This window comes from Telopea speciosissima, chromosome 2 (genome assembly GCF_018873765.1).
Source record: "Telopea speciosissima isolate NSW1024214 ecotype Mountain lineage chromosome 2, Tspe_v1, whole genome shotgun sequence".
In the NCBI taxonomy this organism is placed as follows: Eukaryota; Viridiplantae; Streptophyta; class Magnoliopsida; order Proteales; family Proteaceae; genus Telopea; species Telopea speciosissima.
In genome coordinates, this window is record NC_057917.1 from 2,807,910 (window position 1) to 2,829,958 (window position 22,049).

At 38.3% G+C, this 22,049-nt stretch overlaps 1 protein-coding gene across 3 annotated transcripts in view; it reads right to left on the reverse strand.

Moving 5' to 3' along the window:
• The window catches only part of LOC122649803 (protein PIN-LIKES 6), a 29,351-nt gene extending 7,865 nt beyond the window's left edge, over positions 1 to 21,486 (reverse strand). Inside the window, exons 1-9 of one of the 3 annotated variants that reach the window (XM_043843040.1) lie at positions 21,068 to 21,153; positions 20,949 to 20,973; positions 20,596 to 20,819; positions 18,927 to 19,006; positions 17,889 to 18,013; positions 12,939 to 13,060; positions 10,178 to 10,363; positions 9,051 to 9,125; positions 3,669 to 3,769 (exon numbers count right to left, since the gene is read on the reverse strand). In XM_043843040.1, the coding sequence (XP_043698975.1) occupies positions 3,669 to 3,769; positions 9,051 to 9,125; positions 10,178 to 10,363; positions 12,939 to 13,060; positions 17,889 to 18,013; positions 18,927 to 19,006; positions 20,596 to 20,778 (872 nt within the window). In that variant the 5' untranslated portion in view covers positions 20,779 to 20,819; positions 20,949 to 20,973; positions 21,068 to 21,153. The other 2 variants (XM_043843041.1, XM_043843043.1) reach the window with 2 other exon arrangements.
• Between the last annotated feature and the right edge of the window lie 563 nt (positions 21,487 to 22,049).

Consider the following 22,049-nt stretch of genomic DNA (forward strand, 5'->3'; position numbering starts at 1 on the left):
TAAGGATTGTATATGGTTTTAGTATGCAGGTTTAGGGGATTATTATGGTATAAAGAAAATAGGATTTGGATAGGTTTAGAAATTCTGCAAATCTAGGGTTTGGGTTTTGGTTTTAGGTTCTAGGCTGTAAACTAGGGTTTGAGTGGGGTTTTGAGGCTGGGTTTCTGGTCGAGTGTAGCTGGCAGTGGGGGAATGGTTTGATCAGAATTTAGAGATGTTCTGATGGTTAAATAGGTATGGACAGAATTTAGAATGTTTTTAAGGTTTTTGGGTTTTGTGGGAGATGAGGGGAATTAGGGTTTAGATGGTCAGATTGGGTTCAAAGTTGGATCGAGTGTAGGAGGGAGAGGGAGAGATGTCTGCTGAAAGTTTGGGACAGATCTGATGGCTGGAAGGTGGTTGCGTGAATTTCAAGCTATGGATCGAATGGGGGAAGTAGAAGGTTTAATGGAGGCTAGGGTTTAATGTATGGAGGGGGTTTTGGGTATGATCTAATGAAGGGAATGTTGGACAGATTGTGAAGGCTAGGGTTGGAGGACTAGAAGAAGAAAGTAATTGCAAAATTAAATAAACTACTTACTTAAATAACACTGATCTCCAACAGTAGCAGATTGAAGAAGAGCTAAGAGAGGACCTCCCGATCTACAAGATGCAAAGAGTCACTGGGGATTCCAGTCCTTCAATCCTTGATATGACTCACAAGGGGGGTGGTTTGATATGACTCACAAGACTGGATCTCATACGAGTGAATAGCAGCAACAAAGGCAGCAAGCATAAAGCTGAGTTTTATTGATCAAATTCGTGTTCAATGCTGGCCTCTCTTACAAACTTATAGAGAAGACTCAAAAATAGACTTAGACACTAAAAAGGAAAGGCCTAACCCAATCCTTAACCTATTAACTAACTTAAACTGACTAGTAAACTGAAATAGATTCAAAATAGAGTCCTAATCCAGCCCAACTAAACAACTAAAAGAAAAACTAATAAAATCACTTAAATTAAGAAGATTCCTCATCAACCAATAGGATATAAGATCCTACTAGCCAATAGGAGCTCTTTACTTAAATTAAACCAACTTAAATTGAACCAATTAGATGCAACCAATTTGAACCGGTTCAATTAAAAACATAAAATAAAAACAAAGTATAGAACTGAAATAAACTAAACTAAGGCTCCTACTAAAACCCTAGCCTTAGGGTGGCTTCTTTAATTTGAGGAGGCTAGGATCTGCATCAACTCTCCCCGACTTAGAAACATTCATCTCCGATGAATGGGTGAAGTTCAAGCAACACTCCGGCAACTTGGGACTACGCTTCTTGTCTTCAGTAGTGTGAGTCCAAGTGCAATGCTTGTGTGAAGAAACTCGTCCAAGAACCTTGTGATGAGGGGGAAGCAACATGTGGGCAGCAGCTTCAACACTTCGTGTTCAATGCTGACCTCCTTATGTAGTCCTAGATAGGAGTAGTCCCACTAGGAACCAGTGTAATAGGATCACCAAACAAGGTTGGCTGATTGGGACAACTTAGGCTAATTAGGGTAGAATTAGGGTTAGGGTTAGGGTTAGGGTTTCGAGCTAGGGTTTTATTTGGTAATGATGTGCAGGTTTTTAGGAGTCTATTGGTGTAGGTTTGGATTGATTTGGATGAAGTTGAAACTCTAGGGTTTCAGGTTAGAGGCCTTGTAAAAATGGAGAGTTTTCAGGATCTAGGGTTTAGGGGTGGATTTTGGGAAAGGGGTTTATAGGGTATTAATGGGCAGGTTTAGGGGGTTATTTTGGTATAAAGAAGTTAGGGTTTTGATGAGTTACGAAATTCTGCAATTTAGGGCAGAATTGGATTTAGGGTTTTGATGGACAGATTGGGCTGTAACTGAGATCGAGTGGAGGGATAAGGCTGGACAGATTTTAAAGTGAGGCTAGGGTTATGGGAATTAATTAGGGTTAAGTGGAGGATTAAGAGGAGGAATGAAATTGCAGAATTATAAAACTACTTACTTGAATTAACACTGATCTCCAACAGTAGCAAATTGAAGAAAAGCTAAGAGAGGACCTCCCGATCTACAAGATGCAAGGAGTCGATTGGAGATCCACCAATCCCTTCACCTTGATATTACTCACAAGGCAACCTTGATATTCCTCACAAGGCACACTCACGATGGAGCAAAGGCAGCAACAAAGGCAGCAAGCATAAAGCTGAGTTTTATTAATCAAATTCGTGTTCAATGCTGGCCTCCCTTACAAACTTATATAGAAGACTCAAAAATAGACTTGGACACTAAAAAGGAATGGCCTAACCTTATCCCTAACCTATTAGGTAACTTAAACTGACTAGGAAACTAAAATACTAAAGGAAATAGACTCAAAACATGGTTGGACTTATAGAGTCCTAATCCAGCCCAACTTACATCACATGACCACTTAAGTTGTCACATGACCACTTAACCAAGTCACATGATCACTTAAATTGAACCAATTGAATGCAACCAATTTGAACCGGTTCAATTAAAAAAACATAAAAATAAACTAAGTATTGAGCTAATCCCGTATGCCACCTATGTACCCCTAGTTTAGGCTCATTAAAGTGGCCTAATACATAAAAAACCCTTGGGAACAAAGGCCCAACATGTATATAACCCAACCCGAGGCCTATTTCTAAAGAAATAAGCCAATTTCTATGATGAACCTGCATCACCTCCCTTACAAACTTATATAGAAGACTAAAAAATAGACTTAGACACTAAAAAGAAAAGGCCTAACCCAATTCTTAACCTATTAACTAACTTAAACTGATTAGGAAACTGAAATAGACTCAAAAGAGAGTCCTAATCCAGCCCAACTAAACAACTAAAAGAAAAATTAATAAAATCACTTAAATTAAGAAGATTTCTCATCAACCAATAGGATATAAGATCTTACTAGCCCATAGGAGCTCTTCACTTAAATTGAACCAATTGGATGCAACCAATTTGAACCGGTTCAATTAAAAACATAAAATAAAAACTAAATATAGAACTGACATAAACTAAACTAAGGCTCCTACTAAAACCCTAGACTTAGGGTGGCTTCTTTAATTCGAGGAGGCTACGATCTGCATCACTAGGGTTATATCCAACCCATATCCATCTTGTTCACAGCCTTAGTTAAGACCAATGGATTAAGGGAACTGAACAACAGAAGACCCAATGTATGGGCTAAACACCTGACCTATAGCCGAGTCCAATGAAGGCCAAAGTCAATCCAATCTTTATGCTTCATGTCTCAAACTAGGAGTGAAAAAAGGCCCATTTTGAAGCCCAAAAGAAGCTCATGACCATAGATCTCTGCTGTTTGCTCTACCCTTTTAGGGGCTGCTTGGTATACTCTGTTCCCATACCACTTGACGAAACCATCTTGAGGCAAGATTTCTCATCTTCCCACCTATAACTGCTACTGCGATCCCTAAGTTCCCTTACCAGCTACTTATCAAAAAATAAATAAGTTATCTTTCCAGCCTTGCCATGTGTGTAGAGAAAGGAAGGAGAGAGAGAGAGAGAGAGAGAGAAGCAACCCCCCCCCCCCAAAAAAAAAAAAGAAAGGAAAAACATGAAGAGAGCAATTGCCCCCAGGTTTAGTGTTGTGGGACTAATCACAAAAGTAATGCAGTCATTAGTGTCAAGAAAACTGAACATACCCCAGAATAATGCAGCTGTCAGTGAAGAAGAAGAGTGGTGCATCGTCCGTAAGAACCAGTCGCTTCAAGACCGGTATGGTACCGATTATCATTGCGAGGATCTGAACCAAAAGACAAAAATACCAACAATAGAAATTTCTTGATACTTGTCAAGGAAAAAAAAAGAAGTTTATCTGTACATAATATTAACAACTACAGAAAGAGCAAAAAGTGCAATAAAGCTTGATAGAGAAAGCTCATAGAAATTTTGAACAGTAAGAGTCATCGAGTCAACATGCTAATAAACCTGTGTAATCAGTAAATTGGTCCACTACATGGCTGTGTTCAGCAATTCTTTTAGACATTTGGGTTTTAGCTGTCAAAGGAATTGATTAAGATTGGAAAACGCCATGCATTATAGCTTTGAAAACAAAACAAGACCAGCTATCAAACCGGGTTAGACTGGAAGACTGGAACTGCCCTCTTTTTTTTTTTTTTTGGGGGGGGGGGGTTGATCTGCACATATGCCTACAACTAAAACGGAATCAAACTGGGTTTTTTTTACCAACTGGACAGAGTTGTTCAAAACAATTTCTATTTTTTATTTTTGCTAATTTTAATCACTATTAATTCTTTTTCAAAACCATTGTTTGATCGGTCAAAACCAGCTCCTTTTTTGTTCAATCCAGGTCTTGTTTTAAAAGCGCTATGCCATGAATTTTTAACAAGTTGACCAATCCTTTGTGTGTCTTGGCTGCTGGTTTTAATTTTAATCACTATTAATTCGTTTTTAAAAACCATTGTTTGATCAGTCAAAACCAGCTCCTTTTTTTTGTTCGATCTAGGTCTTGTTTTAAAAGCTATGCCATGAATTTTTAACAAGTTGACCAATCCTTCTGCTGCTAGCTTAGGCTTTCTTTGGCATAGTTTATATTTATATTTATGACCTATTTATGGATAATCAATTATGATAATAGGTTATGGGCTATAGACAATAATCATTTGGTTACTATTAGACATAATAAAATATATAATGAAAAATAGGTTTGGTATGCTTAAGTGAAGAATATATTATGTATTATGGTGGAGGCCAGGTAGGGTTGGAGAGATAGAGGGGGATAAAAGAGACACTTTGTTCTAATTTTCGTTAATTTTACAAATTTACCCTCACTTAAATAGCAATTCTGCACATGTTCATTAATGGTACCCGTATAAACAAACATTAACAATTTATGGTGATAAATCATAAACAACTCTCGAGCTCTTTATGAATTTATGCTTATATTGATTTATTTTAATGAGAAATAGGGATCATAAATCATACCAACATAGTTGTCCTGGCGTCGCCATGGTGTCCTGGCGCTAGAGGTCTGTGCATATTGACCTACGCCATGGTGTCTTGTCTCTCTTTCCCTCTTCGATTTCTTCTTCTTTAATTTTTTGTTTCTTCCCCAACCTTAGACCCACTCCCTACTTCCCTAAATCTCCTATTTTAGCCTTGGTTTAGTAACTTGCAACTAAGACATCCGCCAGATCTGATTTCAGATCTCACCATTCGGTTGCCAGTAGAATTTTGGGGCTATTTCTCGTTGGGATCGGCAGACCTTGATGCTGCGATTTTGTTTCAGAAATTGCAGGGAGAATCGTCTTCATAAGAAGGAGTTTCCTCTGTTGGAACTACTCCAGTTCACCGCCTCTCTTTCTATCGTGTTATTGCAAGGTTGAAGAAGACATTAAGTCTTTAAAATTGCAAGTAAGGACAACTTATATTATTTATATAAAACCCCTTATATTCTCTATTGCTATTCTGTTTAGCCCATTCAATTTTCTCTTTAACTCCATTAAATTACAGTTCTGCCACTCCTTCACAACTTCAGATTAATTACAATTCTACCATTGCTCTTATAAATCTTGATTTATCTACTAGTTTGCCATTCAACTTTGGATTTAATTACAATTCTGCCATTGCTCTTATAAATCTTGATTTATCTACTAGTTTGCCATTCAACTTTGGATTTAATTACAATTCTGCCATTGCTCTTATAAATCTTGATTTATCTACTAGTTTGCCATTCAACTTTGGATTTAATTACAATTCTGCCATGGTCGACATGATCGCCATGGCGGGCGACGTGTCGATATATCGATCAGACACCCCTCCACCGACTTGGATCGCCCTGATACCGTGACAACTATGCATACCAAACACATCTATTTATGTTTATGTGTTAGATAAACATAAATTTAAACTATACCATAGAGAGCCTTAGTGCTTAGGACAGTTTCCTCCAAAGAAGGAATATTCTGAGAGAATTTAAGAAAACATATGAATTAGTCAGCATGACCAATCTGCTTTAGTCAGTTTTTAAAGGTAAGGCGAATCAAAGCATGGTCCAAACACTCAATGTGACAAGCAAACATTCCCCCCTGATGCAGTTCACATCCCTTGGAAGAAGAATTTTTGGATTTGGATTGGTTCAGTTTTTTTTGGTCAAGTTGAACCCACTGTTCAATAAGTTAGGCCCAAATTTAAGTTCCCAATGGGTTATTTGGGTCATGGGCTAAGAAATTTTGAGTTTTCTAATGTAACGGGCCCATTCTATAAGCCAAATATTAGAGATTTAAGGGCTACACGGGATTAAGTAGTTAGTTTCTATTTTCTTAGTTTCTAATTCCATGTAATAAGTTACTTAGTGGTTAAGATAGATATAGAAGTTTCTAATTTTGTTACTTTCTATTTTGCATGTAATAGCAATGGATCTTCTAGAAGGATCACATCCTAGTTTTTATTTTATTTGCTTTCTATTTTCCTTGTAATAGCTAAGGATCCTTTTCTAGAAGGATTCCTTTTAAGTGTTTGCTTGGAAGCCAAGTAGCAAGGAGAGTTTCTATTCTTTTAATCGGTTCATTGGTTATCATAAAAAAAGAGCAAAGGGCACACTAGCCCACAGATTTGATGTTTGATAAAACTATGCTCTACGAGAGTGTGTGCACTGTGGTGAATCAGTCACAGCCAAAGTTCAAATATTGGTATCAGCAGCCCCAATCAGTCACAGCCCTTGTGGCGAAGCAAGTGGTCTTCTTTTCTTCCTATTCACTTTTGTGTTTTCTATGTCAATCTGATGCAAATACATCACCAAAAGGGGATTGTTTGCTCAGGAATAAGTCTAGGGTTGGGTTTTATGCATCATGATGGGCCTTTGGTCCATGGAATTTTCAAAGTAATAGGCCACTTTAATAGGCCTACACTATGAATAGAGGATAAGCATACGAGATTAGTTAGTTAAATGTCTTTATTTATTTATTTTAATTGCTATTAGTGTTTTAGTTCGGCTGAATTAGGATTCTATAAGTCCAGCCATGTTTTGAGTCTGTTTCCTTTATTTCTAGGTTACTTGATTAATTAAGGATTGGGTAAGGCTTTTCCTTTTTAGTGTTGGAGTCTAATTTTGAATCTTCTATAAAAGTTTGTAAGGGAGATCAGCATTGTATGCGAATTTAATAAAAGAAGTTGTTGCTTTTGCTTCTCTCTTCTCCATTGAAGATCTCGTGTTTGATCAAGAAATCCCTTGTGTGTGATCAAAAGGTAGATTGGTGTTTGATCCAATCAAACCACCTTGCGGTGTGAAGCCCAGGTGTTTGATTTATGTTTGTTCTTTTTATTCCATCATCTTCTTCATCCATTAACAAATAAGTATGGTAGAGGGCTGGTTAGGAGAGGGGAAGAAATCTGAGAAGAAACCTTGCAGGGGAGGGGGAAATTCACAACTGCACACTCACGATTGAGCAACCATACAATTTGTGTATTCAAATCTCTATCTCAAAATGTTGGTTACAATGTATTTATAAAGAAAATAAAAGACTCCTATTCTGACTCTGAAACGGAAACTTATGTCCTACATATGCAACTCAAAACAAATAAAAGACTTAAATAAATAAACTACTTCCAAGTTGGATGGGTTCATGGTTTGGGCTTCCAAAGTGGGTCTTGTTTTTCTAGCTAGGCTAGAACAACTGCATCAATTCTCCTCCTCTGAAAAGAACTTGACTCCGTTGAGTTTGGAAAAGGACCAAGGAGGCCGTTTGAGGCAACAAACTAGAGGAGGAAGATCCCACTATTTTCTAGAGTTTAATGTCAAGGAGATCTTTTGCGGGAAGAAACTTCATGGTTTTGTTGCTATGCTTGAAAGAGTCAGAATATGTTCCAGTGTCACTAAGATTGGCTCATATTTTCTGATCTAACCATCAGATCAATCTAAGATTTTCAGCAGGTGTTCTTATCCTTGATTTTAAACTCGATATGAGTTTTAGTCACATCTGACCATCTGATCTTGTGTTATGTGTTTTCTCCTTAATCTGAATTTTATTCTCAGTGAAAAGATCTTGTTTGGCTACTGGTTTGTTCTTTCAGTTACAGTACTACATTACATTCACTATTCCAGCGGCTAGAATCCTCATCGTGCTCTACTTCTAGGACTCTAATCTTTTCTCTTGTGTTTACTTATTTCCTAACACTGTTATTAAGTTCTCTTATCTTCTGTTAGTTTTTCCGACTTGCTAATTTGCTTTTTTTTATTTTTTGAACTTTCTATTTTTTGTCCATGTCAGTTTCTGTCCATCCGACCATTAACTTCCTTTGATATTTTCATCACCCCCATAGGTCCTCTAGAATATATTAATTTCATTTTCATCGAGATCATCAGTGAAAGTTCTGTTGGCTCTAAGTTTCTGCTGTGTTTTATGTTCACTGAGATTCTGGTTTTCGTGGGTTTGCTAGTGTTTGTTATTTCAGCCTAGCTTCCATCATCACCCCCTGTCAGAACTACACTTGCTTTTTATATATGTTTCTATGATCTTTAAGTGTTTGTCCCTGACCTTGTTATGTAAGACCTGTGTTATAGGATCAGATACAGGTAGATCAAGGGGTCGGATCCACCTGACCTAAGAATTAGGATACATAATGTACCAAAAGGGAATGGGCACAGATTCAAAAACTCACTAAAATGTGCTTAAAAAAGGGGGTTCATGTTGCGGAAGGGAGTTAATTTTCCTCTTCACAGCTGTATTTCTCTGACTTACCCAGTCATGTCGACACGGCTCCTCAATACCTGGGGTACCAGGTAATAGAAGCCAAGACCATATTCACCATTTTTTTTGTTCTGCATGCTCAATAGTCTCAAATTATCAGGAGTGGATTACAAGTAAAATTGGTGATGACTATCATCATATGGTGGTATCATTCTAATTGCATGAAATTGTCAGTGAATATTATTGTCACACTATTCACCCAATTAAACAAAACAATTACAACAACAGCAGCAGCAGCAACAACAACAAACCACCACTCTCAAGTATACAACAAAATAATAATCATATTGTCGATGGTCAAATGTTTAAACTTACGGATGCAATGATAGGTGGCTGAAGAATTTGCTTGAGCTTCAACTTCTCATATAGGAAGCCTAAGAACTTTTTAATCTGCATCAAGAAGCATGGCATGCCAATCAAAATATTCCAGTGAAGTTTTAACTGATCATAAATTTAAAAAGAAATGTGGCAAATCCATAGTTCAAATAGGAAGCATCCAAAACTTGTCCAAATATGTGTGCAGATAGGCAGATGGCCCAAAAAATAAAATTGGAGGCCATATTCCATTACTTAAATTGCAGATTTTCATTTTTTTTTCTTCCAGATTTCCATATGCTATTTCATGGAATTGTGAACATACTGGAACGAATTTAAGTTCAATGACTATACCTTAGTCTAATTACATCTTAACATAAAACATAAACAAAAGACGATAATTTCAATCAGATTACGCTTGTCAGAAATAAAATTCTAGTTTGTTATACTAATTCTGTTCATTATACAACAAGACGGCTTGTGAAGTGATTGCTGGGAGGCTAACTGGTCAGTGATTGAGAAATTTTTAACTAAAAGATATCATCAACCTCCTTACACAGTTGTACCAAGAAGAGTGTGTGTGTGTGTGTGTGAGAGAGAGAGAGAGAGAGAGATAATTGATTGATACTAAATGAGTCTAAGAACATTATTACAAATTGTAATTTTGGCCGAGATAAAGTAATCTGATTCTAAAAATTTTTGTTCCTTTCTTTTCTTTTCATCCTTCGTCCTTAGAGGAGTATAATATGGATGATGAAGAATGACCTTTAAGGGTTTCCATGTCAACATCACAAATTTCTTTGTCAAGTTCGATAGCAAAACTGAAAGAATGCAGACCAAAATATTATGCTGTTCCATGAAACAGGCATTTCAATGTTAATGGACCAACTATGGCTAAAATTGTTATCTCCTACATCACCTATAGGTACAAGTGTGTTCTGCATGATAGATCTATAATCACTGAGATAGATCTGTTCAAGGAACATCACTTGGAAGCATGCCAGATTCAGTTGTTTCAGCAAAAGAGACTGTTTCATGTTGAACACAATAAGACATTTTAAAAAATACGAATGAAAAAGAAAAGAACATGAATTAACAAAGATACTTAACAAAATGTTGTTCCATACCGTTCCTTTGTTCAAGGCATTTGAATCTGTTGACTCAGGCTCCCGTACAAGCAAGGGAACTTGCTCAGGTGTGCCATTCTTTGGAGGTTCCTTGATCGGAAGATTTTTGTCCTCAATGTCAAAGGTACCTTCAGGAGGAGGTGCAAGCATATGGAATACATATGTGTATAAGACAATAGCACCAACCTGAAATAGACACATCATTTCCAAGTCACACAAAGGATAGGGTTGCAGTAAGGACGAGGAACTCATGATTAAGTAAGCGCTTATGGCTTATACAAAGGACACAAAAAGTTAAATCCGCATGTATATAATCTACACTGTAAGTCTGTCAGCCTCTGTAAAATGTAGTAGAAAATAGAAATGTTTTACTTTCTTGTGTGGAATGACCGTTTTCCCTACTCATCCATGCTCTCTTCATGTGAACAAGCAAAAGATCAACATGTCACTTGAATAGTGATGCTTTCTTGCCTTTCACCTCTATTAATCAAACAGATATTCTCTTTTTATTTGTTAGATTATCATCATAATCTCAGGCTCAACCTGGTATGAGGTAGTTATCGTCAGGCATTTGCAACTAAATACAACCACTGTAACCCCTACAGAAAGTTTTCTTTCCAATAAGTGATTAAGAAAATTTCTTAATTGAATTTCCATTTTATTGGAAGAAAAGGAAAAGGACCCAGAACAAAAAGAGAGTGGAAAACAATAAAGAACCATAATCAGACTGATAAACAACTTATAATAGATGCCCTAATAACTCTTTGTTCAGCAAGCTTATCAGCTAGGTTTTTGGCTGATTTTGGCTTCAACACACACACATTACATATTCATGAGAAAAACCATGCATTGACCTGCCTAAGAAGATGATATAGCCTCCATGGATTTTCCTAAGCCATTATGCATCCAGGCAACATTAATAAAATCATTGTCGCCTGCATTGATTTTTATTATGATGCTGGAGACAGCACTGATTAAATAGCTGAATGCAACCACAAAGTTTTATTCATGGAAATATCTGAAATTAGTCACAAAGCTGTTGGATACTTTCTGGATTCAATGCCCATTCATGTTGCCATGGACATGCTAGATACTAACCAATTAACTCTGCATTTAAGGTATAGTAACTTCCCTTATGAAACAATAGAAATGCAATGTGACATGGATGCTTTATCCACCCCATCTGATAAAAATGCATATGTTGGGTTGTAGAGAGCAGATGGCAGGCCTTGGTGCAACGGTAAGGTTGCTCCATTGTGACCAAGTGGTCACAGGTTCGAGTTTGGAAAACAGCCTCTGCCAAAGCAGGGGGTAAGGCTACGTACATTATGACCATAGTTGTCAAGGTGGCAAGGAGAACCAAGGTGATGGATGGGTACCTAAGCGCTTAGGCGATAAGGCGCCCACCTAGGCGACCAGGTGTTATTTTTTATTTCTCCTCTTTTCTAATATTATTTAGTATGCTACAATATATACCTCATATCATCAAAAATCAACATTAAACCACATCAAGTCATCAAAAATCAACATTAAGCCACATCAAATCATCAAAAATCAATATTAAGCCACATCAAGTCATAAAAAATCAATATAGAACTAGAAGACAGCAGAACTGAAGAAGCAAGCTATTGGAAGTTTGAAACAATCAGAACATACATTTGGTTTATACCTTTCTTAGAATTGGTCATTGTCCTGGTATACCTAGTCTCACATTTGGTTTATACCATTCTCAGAAAAAATGATCTTATATATAAGTAACTAAACTGCTCTTGATTTAGATGAACAGAATTGTGATGTAGATGCCATAGCTGTCAAATACTTTGAAGACAGGTACAGGAGGGAATAAGAAGAAACAAAGGGCTATAAGAAGGAAAACATAAGACAAAGGATAAAATTAAGTAGTAAAACATGGCATCACTTCTACTCATGAGTGTTACTTCAGTTTTGGCTTTCAGCACTCCAAATCATGTCTTTTTGGGTCCAGTTAATCATCCAGGTCAGCAACATAAGAAGTCAAATCAATTTGAAGGAGAAATAGGAAATTTTATGAACTCTATGAAATACCGCCAGATTTGCAGAGACCTGAGCTCTTTTTCCACTGGAAACCCAATCTATTTATATCATTTTTGGCATACAAAGAGTTCGGAACAAGTTTCATGCATTTCTAAGAAGAGTTGAGGGAGTTCTAGAACATACGGTGAGCGGCTATTCTACTGTCAGAATGGAGTATCTAGTCTCTATTTTCTGCACGCACTTCTCTTGGGTTGTTGGAATCTAAACCTTTGTCTCATAGTTTCTATTCTCATGTAACAGGGAATTAGGAAGTTTGTTTCAGCTATAAATAGGACCCAAGGGGCTCCATATATTACACGTTCTTTTGAGTTTATGAAATTCTTTCTGGTTTTCTCTTCTAGTTTTGCGACCAGAATTGTCTCTTTCCCAAAACTTGACTTTTAGTTCCAGAGTTGAGGATATGCATTAAATTGGAGCGAGGGAAAAGAAAAAAAAAAAAAAGAAGAGAGAGAGAGAGCAGATAACACAGAGGAAATCAAATTAATGTTTAAATGAACATGATCCAAACGATAAACATTAGGAAGCATGTTCCTCAAAAGTTTCTTTATAAAGTAAACTAATATGTGAGGACTTGCAGAAATTTAAAAGTATGTATGATAAATCAGTTAGTAATTAAAGCACTAGAAAAAGTGAATTCAAATGCGAGTTAATGAACTAATGGAGTGCATGAGAATGATTTAGGACCTACCCATTGGCCAAAGGAAATATAGGCATTCCCATCTTGGTTACATTTGTTTGAGTCTCCAAATGGGTTTGATTTGTCTCTACATAAAGCAGCAATCAGGACAATCGGCACATTCCCAATATTCCCTGAATTCAAGTTGAAGGAGTTATCAATACCAATAATTCAATGACACACATGGTTAACTACAAGTTCTCATAAAGTGTAGACTCAAGTCAAGTCAGCACGCACTATTCTGCAGGAAATTAGGTTACACCAGAACCTTATAACCTTAGTAAAACCTTAGGAGGAATTTGTCATGTAGAAAACAAATGCTAATTAAGATATGAAATCTCCTTCCCGACACGAGAACATATTCACAACTCACAACTTCTAATAACTAAATTGTTGTAATTTGGAGTTTAAAGGGTAGAATTGTCCATAGGGGTATTTCTGTCCTGTAACCTCTCTAGAATGGTCCATAGGGGTATTTTGTTGTAATAACCTCGCTGATCTGCTATGCTTCCACATTCTGTATCTTATGCACCAGAGTGATCAGCCCTTACTTCTGGTCCTGCTGTACCATCTCAGGGAAGTAACCAGAAGTCAACCGATCGCCCTGCTTCTGATCAGCCTCCTATCAAGTGTGACTATTGTGGTCGAGAGAGACACACCAAAGAATTCTGCTGGAAACTCCACATCGCCCTGCTGATGGTAATACTAAGGGTCGTGGCCGTGGCAACCCATCTGCACATGTGTCTGAGACTACCAAGGCTGACTCACCAGCCCCTGTTGCTCCTTCTGCTGCTCCTTCTACACCAGATGAGCTCACTATGCTGCTCCACCGCTTGGTAACAAAATTGGATCAACCTGCCTCTGTCAATCCTACCACTGCTTCCTCCTCTACATTTTTACCAGGTTCCGCCACCGCTTCAGGTATATCTTTTGCTGGTTGTGTGTCTGCTAATCCCAGTCCATGGATTATTGACTCTGGAGCCTCAGATCACATGACCGGTAATTCTAGTCTTTTTTCCCAGTATTCTCCTTGTTCTGATAAAGGCAAGGTTTGCATTGCAAATGGGTCTCTTTCTTGTCTCTGGACAAGGATCCGTTCGATGCACTCCTACTTTAACTTTGAATAATGTCTTGCATGTTCTTGATATTTCTACCAATCTCCTTTCAATTCATCATCTTACTACTGATTTGAATTGTAAAGCCATTTTTTTCTCTTCCTTCTGTTTGTTTCAGCATCTAGTAACGGGGGAAACAATTGGCTCTGGTAGGGCTCGTGGTGGTCTCTATTTTCTCAATGAGGCAGCTTCTTCAACTTCTCAAGCTCATCACACCAAATCTGATGTTTAAGCATCTCTTCTTCTTTGGCATAAGCGTTTGGGTTACCCGCCTGTGGGGACCTTAGTTAAATCTTGTCCTAGTTTGTTTTCAAGATGTAGTTCGAAAGATATTTTTTGTGAAGCTTGTGTTTCAGCCAAACAAACCCATATTTCTTATTCTGTTTCTAATAATAAAAGTCCAGCACCTTTTATGTTAATTCACTCGAATGTATGGGGTCCAGCTCGATATACGTCTGTTTTGGGTTTTCGGTGGTTTGTGTCTTTTATTGATTGTCATACTTAGGTTAGCTCTATCTGATGCGACACAAGAATGAAGTGTTCAACTGTTTTCAGTCTTTCCACAATATGGTCCGGACTCAGTTCAAGACCGACATCCAGATCCTTCGTAGTGACAATGGGCGGGAATATTGTGATGGTCCGTTTCGGGCATACCTTGATTCTCATGGCATTCTCTATCAGACTAGCTGTGTGGATACACCTGCCCAAAATGGTGTGGCTGAACGGAAGAACCGCCACTTGCTTGAGGTGGCTTGCTCATTGCTTTTTGAGATGCATATGCCGTTGCATTTTTTGGGCGAAGCAGCCCTTACTGCTGCCTATTTGATCAACCGGATGCCCACTCGTGTGCTGAATTTTAATTCACCTCTCCAGGCTCTTCAAGGATCGAAAACCTTTATTGTTCCACCGAAGGTTTTTGGTTGTGTGTGCTATGCTTGGAACCATCAACATCCTAGCAAATTGGAGCCAAGGGGACTGAAATGTGTCTTTGTTGGGTATTCTCCATCTCAGAAGGGCTATCGATGCTATCACCCACCCACACGGCGTATGTATGTCACTATGGATGTGGTTTTTAATAAGCAACTCCTTACTTTTCTCCGACATCTCCTCAAGAGGGCCCCTTGGTACTTAGTGATGACATGCCTTAAGGTTCTCCTCTTCCTCATCTACCTCCTGCTGCAGTTGTTCCTACTCAGGGGGAGAGTTCGGATAGTACTGATGCTGTCCATAGTCATACACCAGTCCCAGTTCACCCACCAATTGTTCCTTATGACATTGTCTACAATCGTCGACCTTGTGAGCAGCAAATAGAGCCTACCACACCTGCACCAACTCTATCTAGTCAACTGTCATCTCCTGTAACAGATCCGGTTACATTAGGTAATGATAAATTCTGAGCCCATTATTTCCCATTATTTCAGGTTCTCCTTCTCTTGATGCTTCCCTTGACCTTCCCATTGCCCTTCGTAAGGGGACTAGAACTTGTACGCAACATCCTATCTCTAAGACTGCGTATGGGTGTCTGTCTCCTTTCTTTTGTGCCTTTGTATCGTCTTTGTCTTCTGTTTCCATTCCTTAGAACTGGCAGGAGGCTCTTAAAGATCCAAAGTGGAAAGCAGCAATGGTGGAAGAAATGCAGGCTTTGAAGAAGAACAATACATAGGACTTGGTAAGTCTTCCTCCCCAAAAGAAGACTGTCAATTGTAAATGGGTGTTTGTTGTTAAGCAAAAGGCTAATGGATTCGTAGATCATTACAAAGCTCGGCTGGTGGCTAGAGGATTTGCACAGACCTATGGTCTGGATTATCAGGAGACTTTTGCACCAGTGGCAAAAATGAACACCATTCGGGTCATTCTCTCATGTGCCGCCAATCTTGGCTGGGCATTGTAACAACTCAATGTCAAGAATGCCTTCTTACATGGGGAGCTCGAAGAAGAGGTGTATCTTGACATTCCTCCTGGGTTTGCTAGTGAAGCAACTGTAGACAAGGTGTGCAAACTCAAGCGTGCTTTATATGGACTAAAACAGTCCTCTCGAGCCTGGTATGGAAGATTTCATACTGCTATGATCTCATTTGGCTACTCCCAGAGTAACGCTGACCACACTCTCTTTATCAAGCACACTAAGTCAAAGATCGCAGTTTTGATTGTCTATGTCGTTGACATAGTGGTAACCGGTGACGACACTGAGGAAATAACACGCCTCAAGGTGTATCTTGGTCGAGAATTTGAGATCAAAGACCTAGGACAGTTGTGCTACAACCTAGGCATTGAAGTAGCTCATTTTACCAAGGGCGTATTTCTCTCTCAACGAAAATACGTCTTCGATATTCTGACTGAGACTGGCATGTTGGGATGTAGACCAGCCAATACACCAGTTGAAGCAAATGTTCGTTTATCTAGTCAAACAGGTGAACCTGTGGACAAAGGTCAATACCAACATCTGGTGAGAAAATTGATCTATCTATCCCACACATGTCCTGATATCACTTTCGTTGTTAGTATGGCCAACCAGTTTATGCATTACCCATACTCCTCTCATTGGGAAGCCGTCATTCGGATACTCAGATACTTGAAGACAGCCCTAGGTAAAGGAGTCCTTTTCTCTCCTCATTCTCATCTTCGAATCGAGGCCTTTACCGATTCAGATTGGGCCAGTTCTACTAACGACAGACGGTCTACATCTGGTTATTGTACATTGGTTGGAGGTAACTTGGTCGCATGGCGCAGCAAGAAGCAGGCTGTGGTTGCCCGATCAAGCGCTGAAGCCGATTTTCGTGCCATGTCTCATGGCATCTGCGAGCTGATGTGGATTAAAGGCCTATTACAGGATTTGGCTATTGTTGTACCTTTGCCTATGATGTTATATTCTGACAACAAGTCAGCCATTAGCATTGCCCATAACCCTGTTCAGCATTACCGCACAAAGCACGTGGAGATCGACATGCACTTTATAAAAGAGAAGTTAGAAGAAGGGCTACTTTGTACTCCCTTTGTAAAATCTGAAGAACAGTTAGCTGATGTGTTTAAAAAGGTGTTAAGTAGTAAACTTTTTAGTCCTCTCTAGTATGAAAGTTGGGCATGCATGATATCTATGCTCCAACTTGAGGGGGAGTGTTGTAATTTGGGGTTTAAAGGGTAGAATTGTACATAGGGGTATTTCTAACCTGTAACCTCTCTAGAATGTTCCACTCCTCATTATAAATAAAGATCGACTGTGTCTCCTATTACACAAGTCCTATTTTCCCAACTCAACATAAATAAATAACTCATAAAAGCAAGATGATGAAAGATAAATTCAAATTCATACTAAGATGTGTCTAAAAGAAATAGTTATTGGAATCACCATATTGAAGTTTGCATGGATATCCATTAATTGTGGTGCTGAAACCCACATTGGGTCAAATTTTCTGGGTCTACCTCTTTTCATGTCAATAGATTTAACATACATTTACATGCTACCATAACCCTAATCCTCGTGCCCCACATTTACATGCTGCCCTAACCTTAATAATTATCCAATTTTGGTCACCCTATTCTAATCCAATTCTTTGCTAAACTACATCCATAATTACATCATCTTTTTTCAGCCCAAAACTTAACCACTCGCCATATAAGCTTTATCCTTTGGAACCCCAACTGATCCCTTACATAGATAAAAGCCAAACTTGAATATAGAGCTAGACAAATAAGAATATAAAGAAAATTTATATTAAGATAAGAACTTTGAATCATAAGACAAGCATTGGGGACAGAAAATTTCTTAGATCACTTGAAATATTGAACAAAAATTTCAGGGCATAATGAACATGGACATTGCTTATGTTTCCACAATGAAGTAACTTACCAATTCCAATCTGTATAATAGTAAACTTGAAAAAAGGGTATGGTGGCCGGATGATTAATGCAACAACTAAACCAATTAGTGAACCGGTTATGGTAGCTAAAACTACATTGAAAGGGATAAACCACCTGCAATAGAAGAATATTATCATGTATCTCACTCACATTATTAAGCACACAGTAATAATGAACTGAAAGATAGTATTAGCCAAAAACAAAGACTAAAACATTAAAAATAAATTAATAGAAACTAGAAGAAGAATGTCAAAGAAAAGGGCACCTTGAGTCCCCCACAACAACTACCACTTTCTTCTTTTTTTTTTGGGGGGGGGGGGGGGAGGGGAGAAAATCAAAGATGATAGCTTTGTCCTCCAGTACAAAGCACTGCCAGAAAGAGCAGGGTTCCACTCACATATGCTTAAGAATAGCAAGTATAATCACTGGTTTATGTGGATGAATTCTAGGCAATTACTGTGGCCACAGTAATACCAAAGTAACTAAAGATGCGATCAAGAGAACATACAAAGAGAAGATCAATGAAGTAGTAAAATAATCATCACATGTAATTACAATTTTTAATATATCACTCCAATTATGATAGTTGGCATGAAAATGGTATGTCTGATTGAGCAATCAGAAAAGCGTTCCTACAGAATTAAATTTACTTGGTGGTATAAAGCAGCAGAGTACATGAAACTTAAAAGCCAGAGAAACAACCACTTGACATCAATTCCCAAAGAGCTCATACAATGATATCATGCATGTACTTCGGTTGGCCACAATTTGATCTGTAGATAAGCCAATTTTCAACGATATGCATACATTGTGTGTACATTTAGACGCCATCGAAGGAAGAAAAAAAAAAAAGAGGGGGGGGGGGGGAAGTAAATATACATAATATTAGCATTATCCAAGATAACAAAAGAACAATAGAAAGAAATATAAATTTTGTTACAAAATTCAAGAAGAAAGTTGCAGTCACAACATGGGTCAGCTTTATTTTAACATGAAGAAATATAAGGAGGAAAGGACTGATTCCTACCACTCAATCATTTTCTGCAAAGAGATGGCCCGTCCAAGTTGAGAGAATATCAAACATGGAAGCAAAAGTGAGAAGACCAACTGCATCATACGTTAAAACAAGCTGTTAAATGTAAACATCGTAACAAGAACCTAAGAGAGAGAATATTCAGATGTTATCACACCACAAAATAGGAGAACATTTAAACTACTGTTTCACTGTGTGCTAACTAGCTAATCATGTTTAAGCTACAAAGCCCCAGAACAAATTTCAGTTTTGTACCTTTTTCTCTTGGGTGCTCACTGATCACAAAAGTACCAGAAAGGCTACAAGGCACAAACACTTTCCTACGAACGTTATGAAGCCTATCTTCAATTCATCAGCTTAGGTAGTTAAACTTTAATGGCAAGCTCTGAGAGAGTCGTTTAAGGTGGTACGGCCATATTCAACAGAGGCCTAGGGACGCCCCAGTAAGGAGGAGTGATATGATTCCGATTGAAGGAGCTAAAAAAGTCAGGGGCAGACCTAAAATGACCATAGGAGAAGTGGTGAGGAAGGACCATAGTTATCAAGGCAGGAAGGCAGTCATGGCATTTTAGATGGTAAAAAATCAAGGTGACACCACCATGGCAGCAAGGCACCCGCCTAGGCATCCAAGGCGACCAAGGAGTCTGGACGCAAGGCGACGCCTTGATAACTATGGGAAGGACATGCATAGTCTAGGTCTTGTACCAAGTATGACCTCGGACAGAGCCTATTGGAGGGCAAGGGTCCATGTCGCAAACCCCATTTAGCTGAGATTATACCGACGTGCTGGGTTGTGCCTCTTTCCTCTTACTATGTTTCATCGATTTCATTTGTCCTTTTTCTTTTTTCATTTCTCATCTCTTTCCCCATCTTTCTTTTCCCATCTTTTCTTTTCCTTTTTTCGGTTAGAGCAATGTTTTTCCTATTTTGTTTTGTTTGGATCCATGTAGCCGACCCCATGAAGTTGGGATAAGGCTGAGTTGTTAAACTTTAATGGGAGAAAAGGCTAACCTACTGTCTCCCTCCTCTGGCCCTCTATTCTCTTTCTTTCCCTTAAATAATCACTAGGGTTGTTTGGAGAAGTCAACGAACACCAGAGTGTTTTGATCCTGTTCTCATGTTTTCCTTCTCTACAAGAGAAACTCTGGAAGCTTTACAAATTTTCACCTTAAATTAAATCACATGTAAAATATAAAGGGAAAAAAAAAAACGAAAAACATTATGCAGCTTTTCTTTTCCAATTTCAACCCCCTTCTCTCTTTCCTTCCACGATAATTTCAATCTCAACAAAAATTCTCTAAGAGTTTTCGATCCCATTCACTAATTTCTTGTATTCTCCTTCACTGAAGGAGATCCTTTGATCTTTTATCTACAGAAGCTTTAAAATTTCCCGCTTCTGATGCATTTTTTGAATGATAGATAATGCAACCAAAAGACATGAAAGAAATTCACTCTGCTGTTTCAACAGACTTCGGTGGTAGTAACTAGGAAACCTGAAGTCACATCAAATTGCAAGAATTTAATGTGTAAGAGAAACAGAGAGAAGAGCACACACACACACACACAGAGCTCTTCTCTCCATCTTAGTCTCTCTCTTCGACCTTTGAAAAGCTACAAAAGACCAGAACAAACTTTTAGAGCTACTTGAGGTTGTTCTGCTTACCGCGTTTAGAAGCTTTCGCCCGCTAGCAGGTAGGATATTAACATATTTTGAAGCCATAAGAAATCCCATAAAGCACATCGTGAAAACCTTTGCAATGGGCAGAACTGCAAACTTCATTGTCGTTAACACTGATTCCCCTCCGGCCTGGCTCGCATCCAGGACGGATAACAGAATCCTCTCCATGCTTTTCTCACCCCAATTTCAGAGTAGATGAAATCTGAATACATCCATCCATCAAAACTTAATCAATTTAGCAGGATTGTTCCTCCTCCTAATATTGAATAATTTTGCCATTTCTTTTCTTAAAAAATATAAAATACTAAAGCTACCACAAGCCAAAAATAATTTTAATCGGAGATTACAAGCTTAGAAAAAATTCTTCACCGCCAGAAAAAAGCATTCACAACTTCAGTAAAAACTAGTACGAATTCAAAGACGTTTCAAGGAAGTCTTGTAAGAAAATTAAAGATACTCACGGTTCAAACTACTTTGAAGTGTGTAGTTCGAAATTCAAAGCTTCAACAGACAAGATTGCAGTTTCCCCGCAAGTACAGAAATCTAGAAATCATGAAAAGAGATAAAATCAATTAGAGAAACGTCATGCAAACCTAATAGTCTAGTTAAAATTTACAGTAAGGAACCGTTTTGAACATAAACACAAAGGGGATGGGATTTGGGGTCGGAAAAAAAAAGTGAGGAAATTGTAATGGATTCTTAGAGTACACGAAAGAGATTCCCAGATTCGTCCAGCAATTTCACAAACTCTTCTCAAATTCGACGTACAAGCAACGATACTTCACAGGAAATAATTTCAAGAGGCAATGAAACGTATGCGAAAAAGGATCAACCATAGGTCGTCGATACCATTCAGGAGCTGAGATACTCGTCTCGAGCAAAACAAAATAAGAAAATGTAGAAATTTTGATCCTCAAAAGTTTTCAGAAACCGACTCGAACTCTATTTCCCCCCCTCTCTCTCTCTCTCTCTCTCCGTAGATCCGTGGGGAAGTGGGATGGAGCCTTAAAACTGAACAGAGAAATTCCCTCCCTCCGCGAAGCTGTTCGCTTTCACCGAACCTTCAAACTTCAAACTTCAAACGGAGCTCCGAATGAAAGCCTGAAACGTAACTAATGTGTACGCGCGTTATAAAAAAAAATGACTTGTTTTCCCATAAATACCCTTCTTTCAGTCAAGAAATATTAGATTTACCACTATCGTTTTCCTTTTTAACTTCGTTGCAACCGCCAACGTAACTACCTTTTGTTTAAGTGTGTGTTTGTCGTTTTTGAGTGGGAAACTGCTTCGCTGGATCAGCCCTTTTTTTAGGAAGTTTTAAGAATTAGAAGTTTAGAACCCGCTAAATGACTAAAATACCCTTTACACGATAGAAACTTTTCGAAATTTTCTGCATCACACCTTTACGCGGCCGCCATGCGTGACTGGTATCCCTTAGC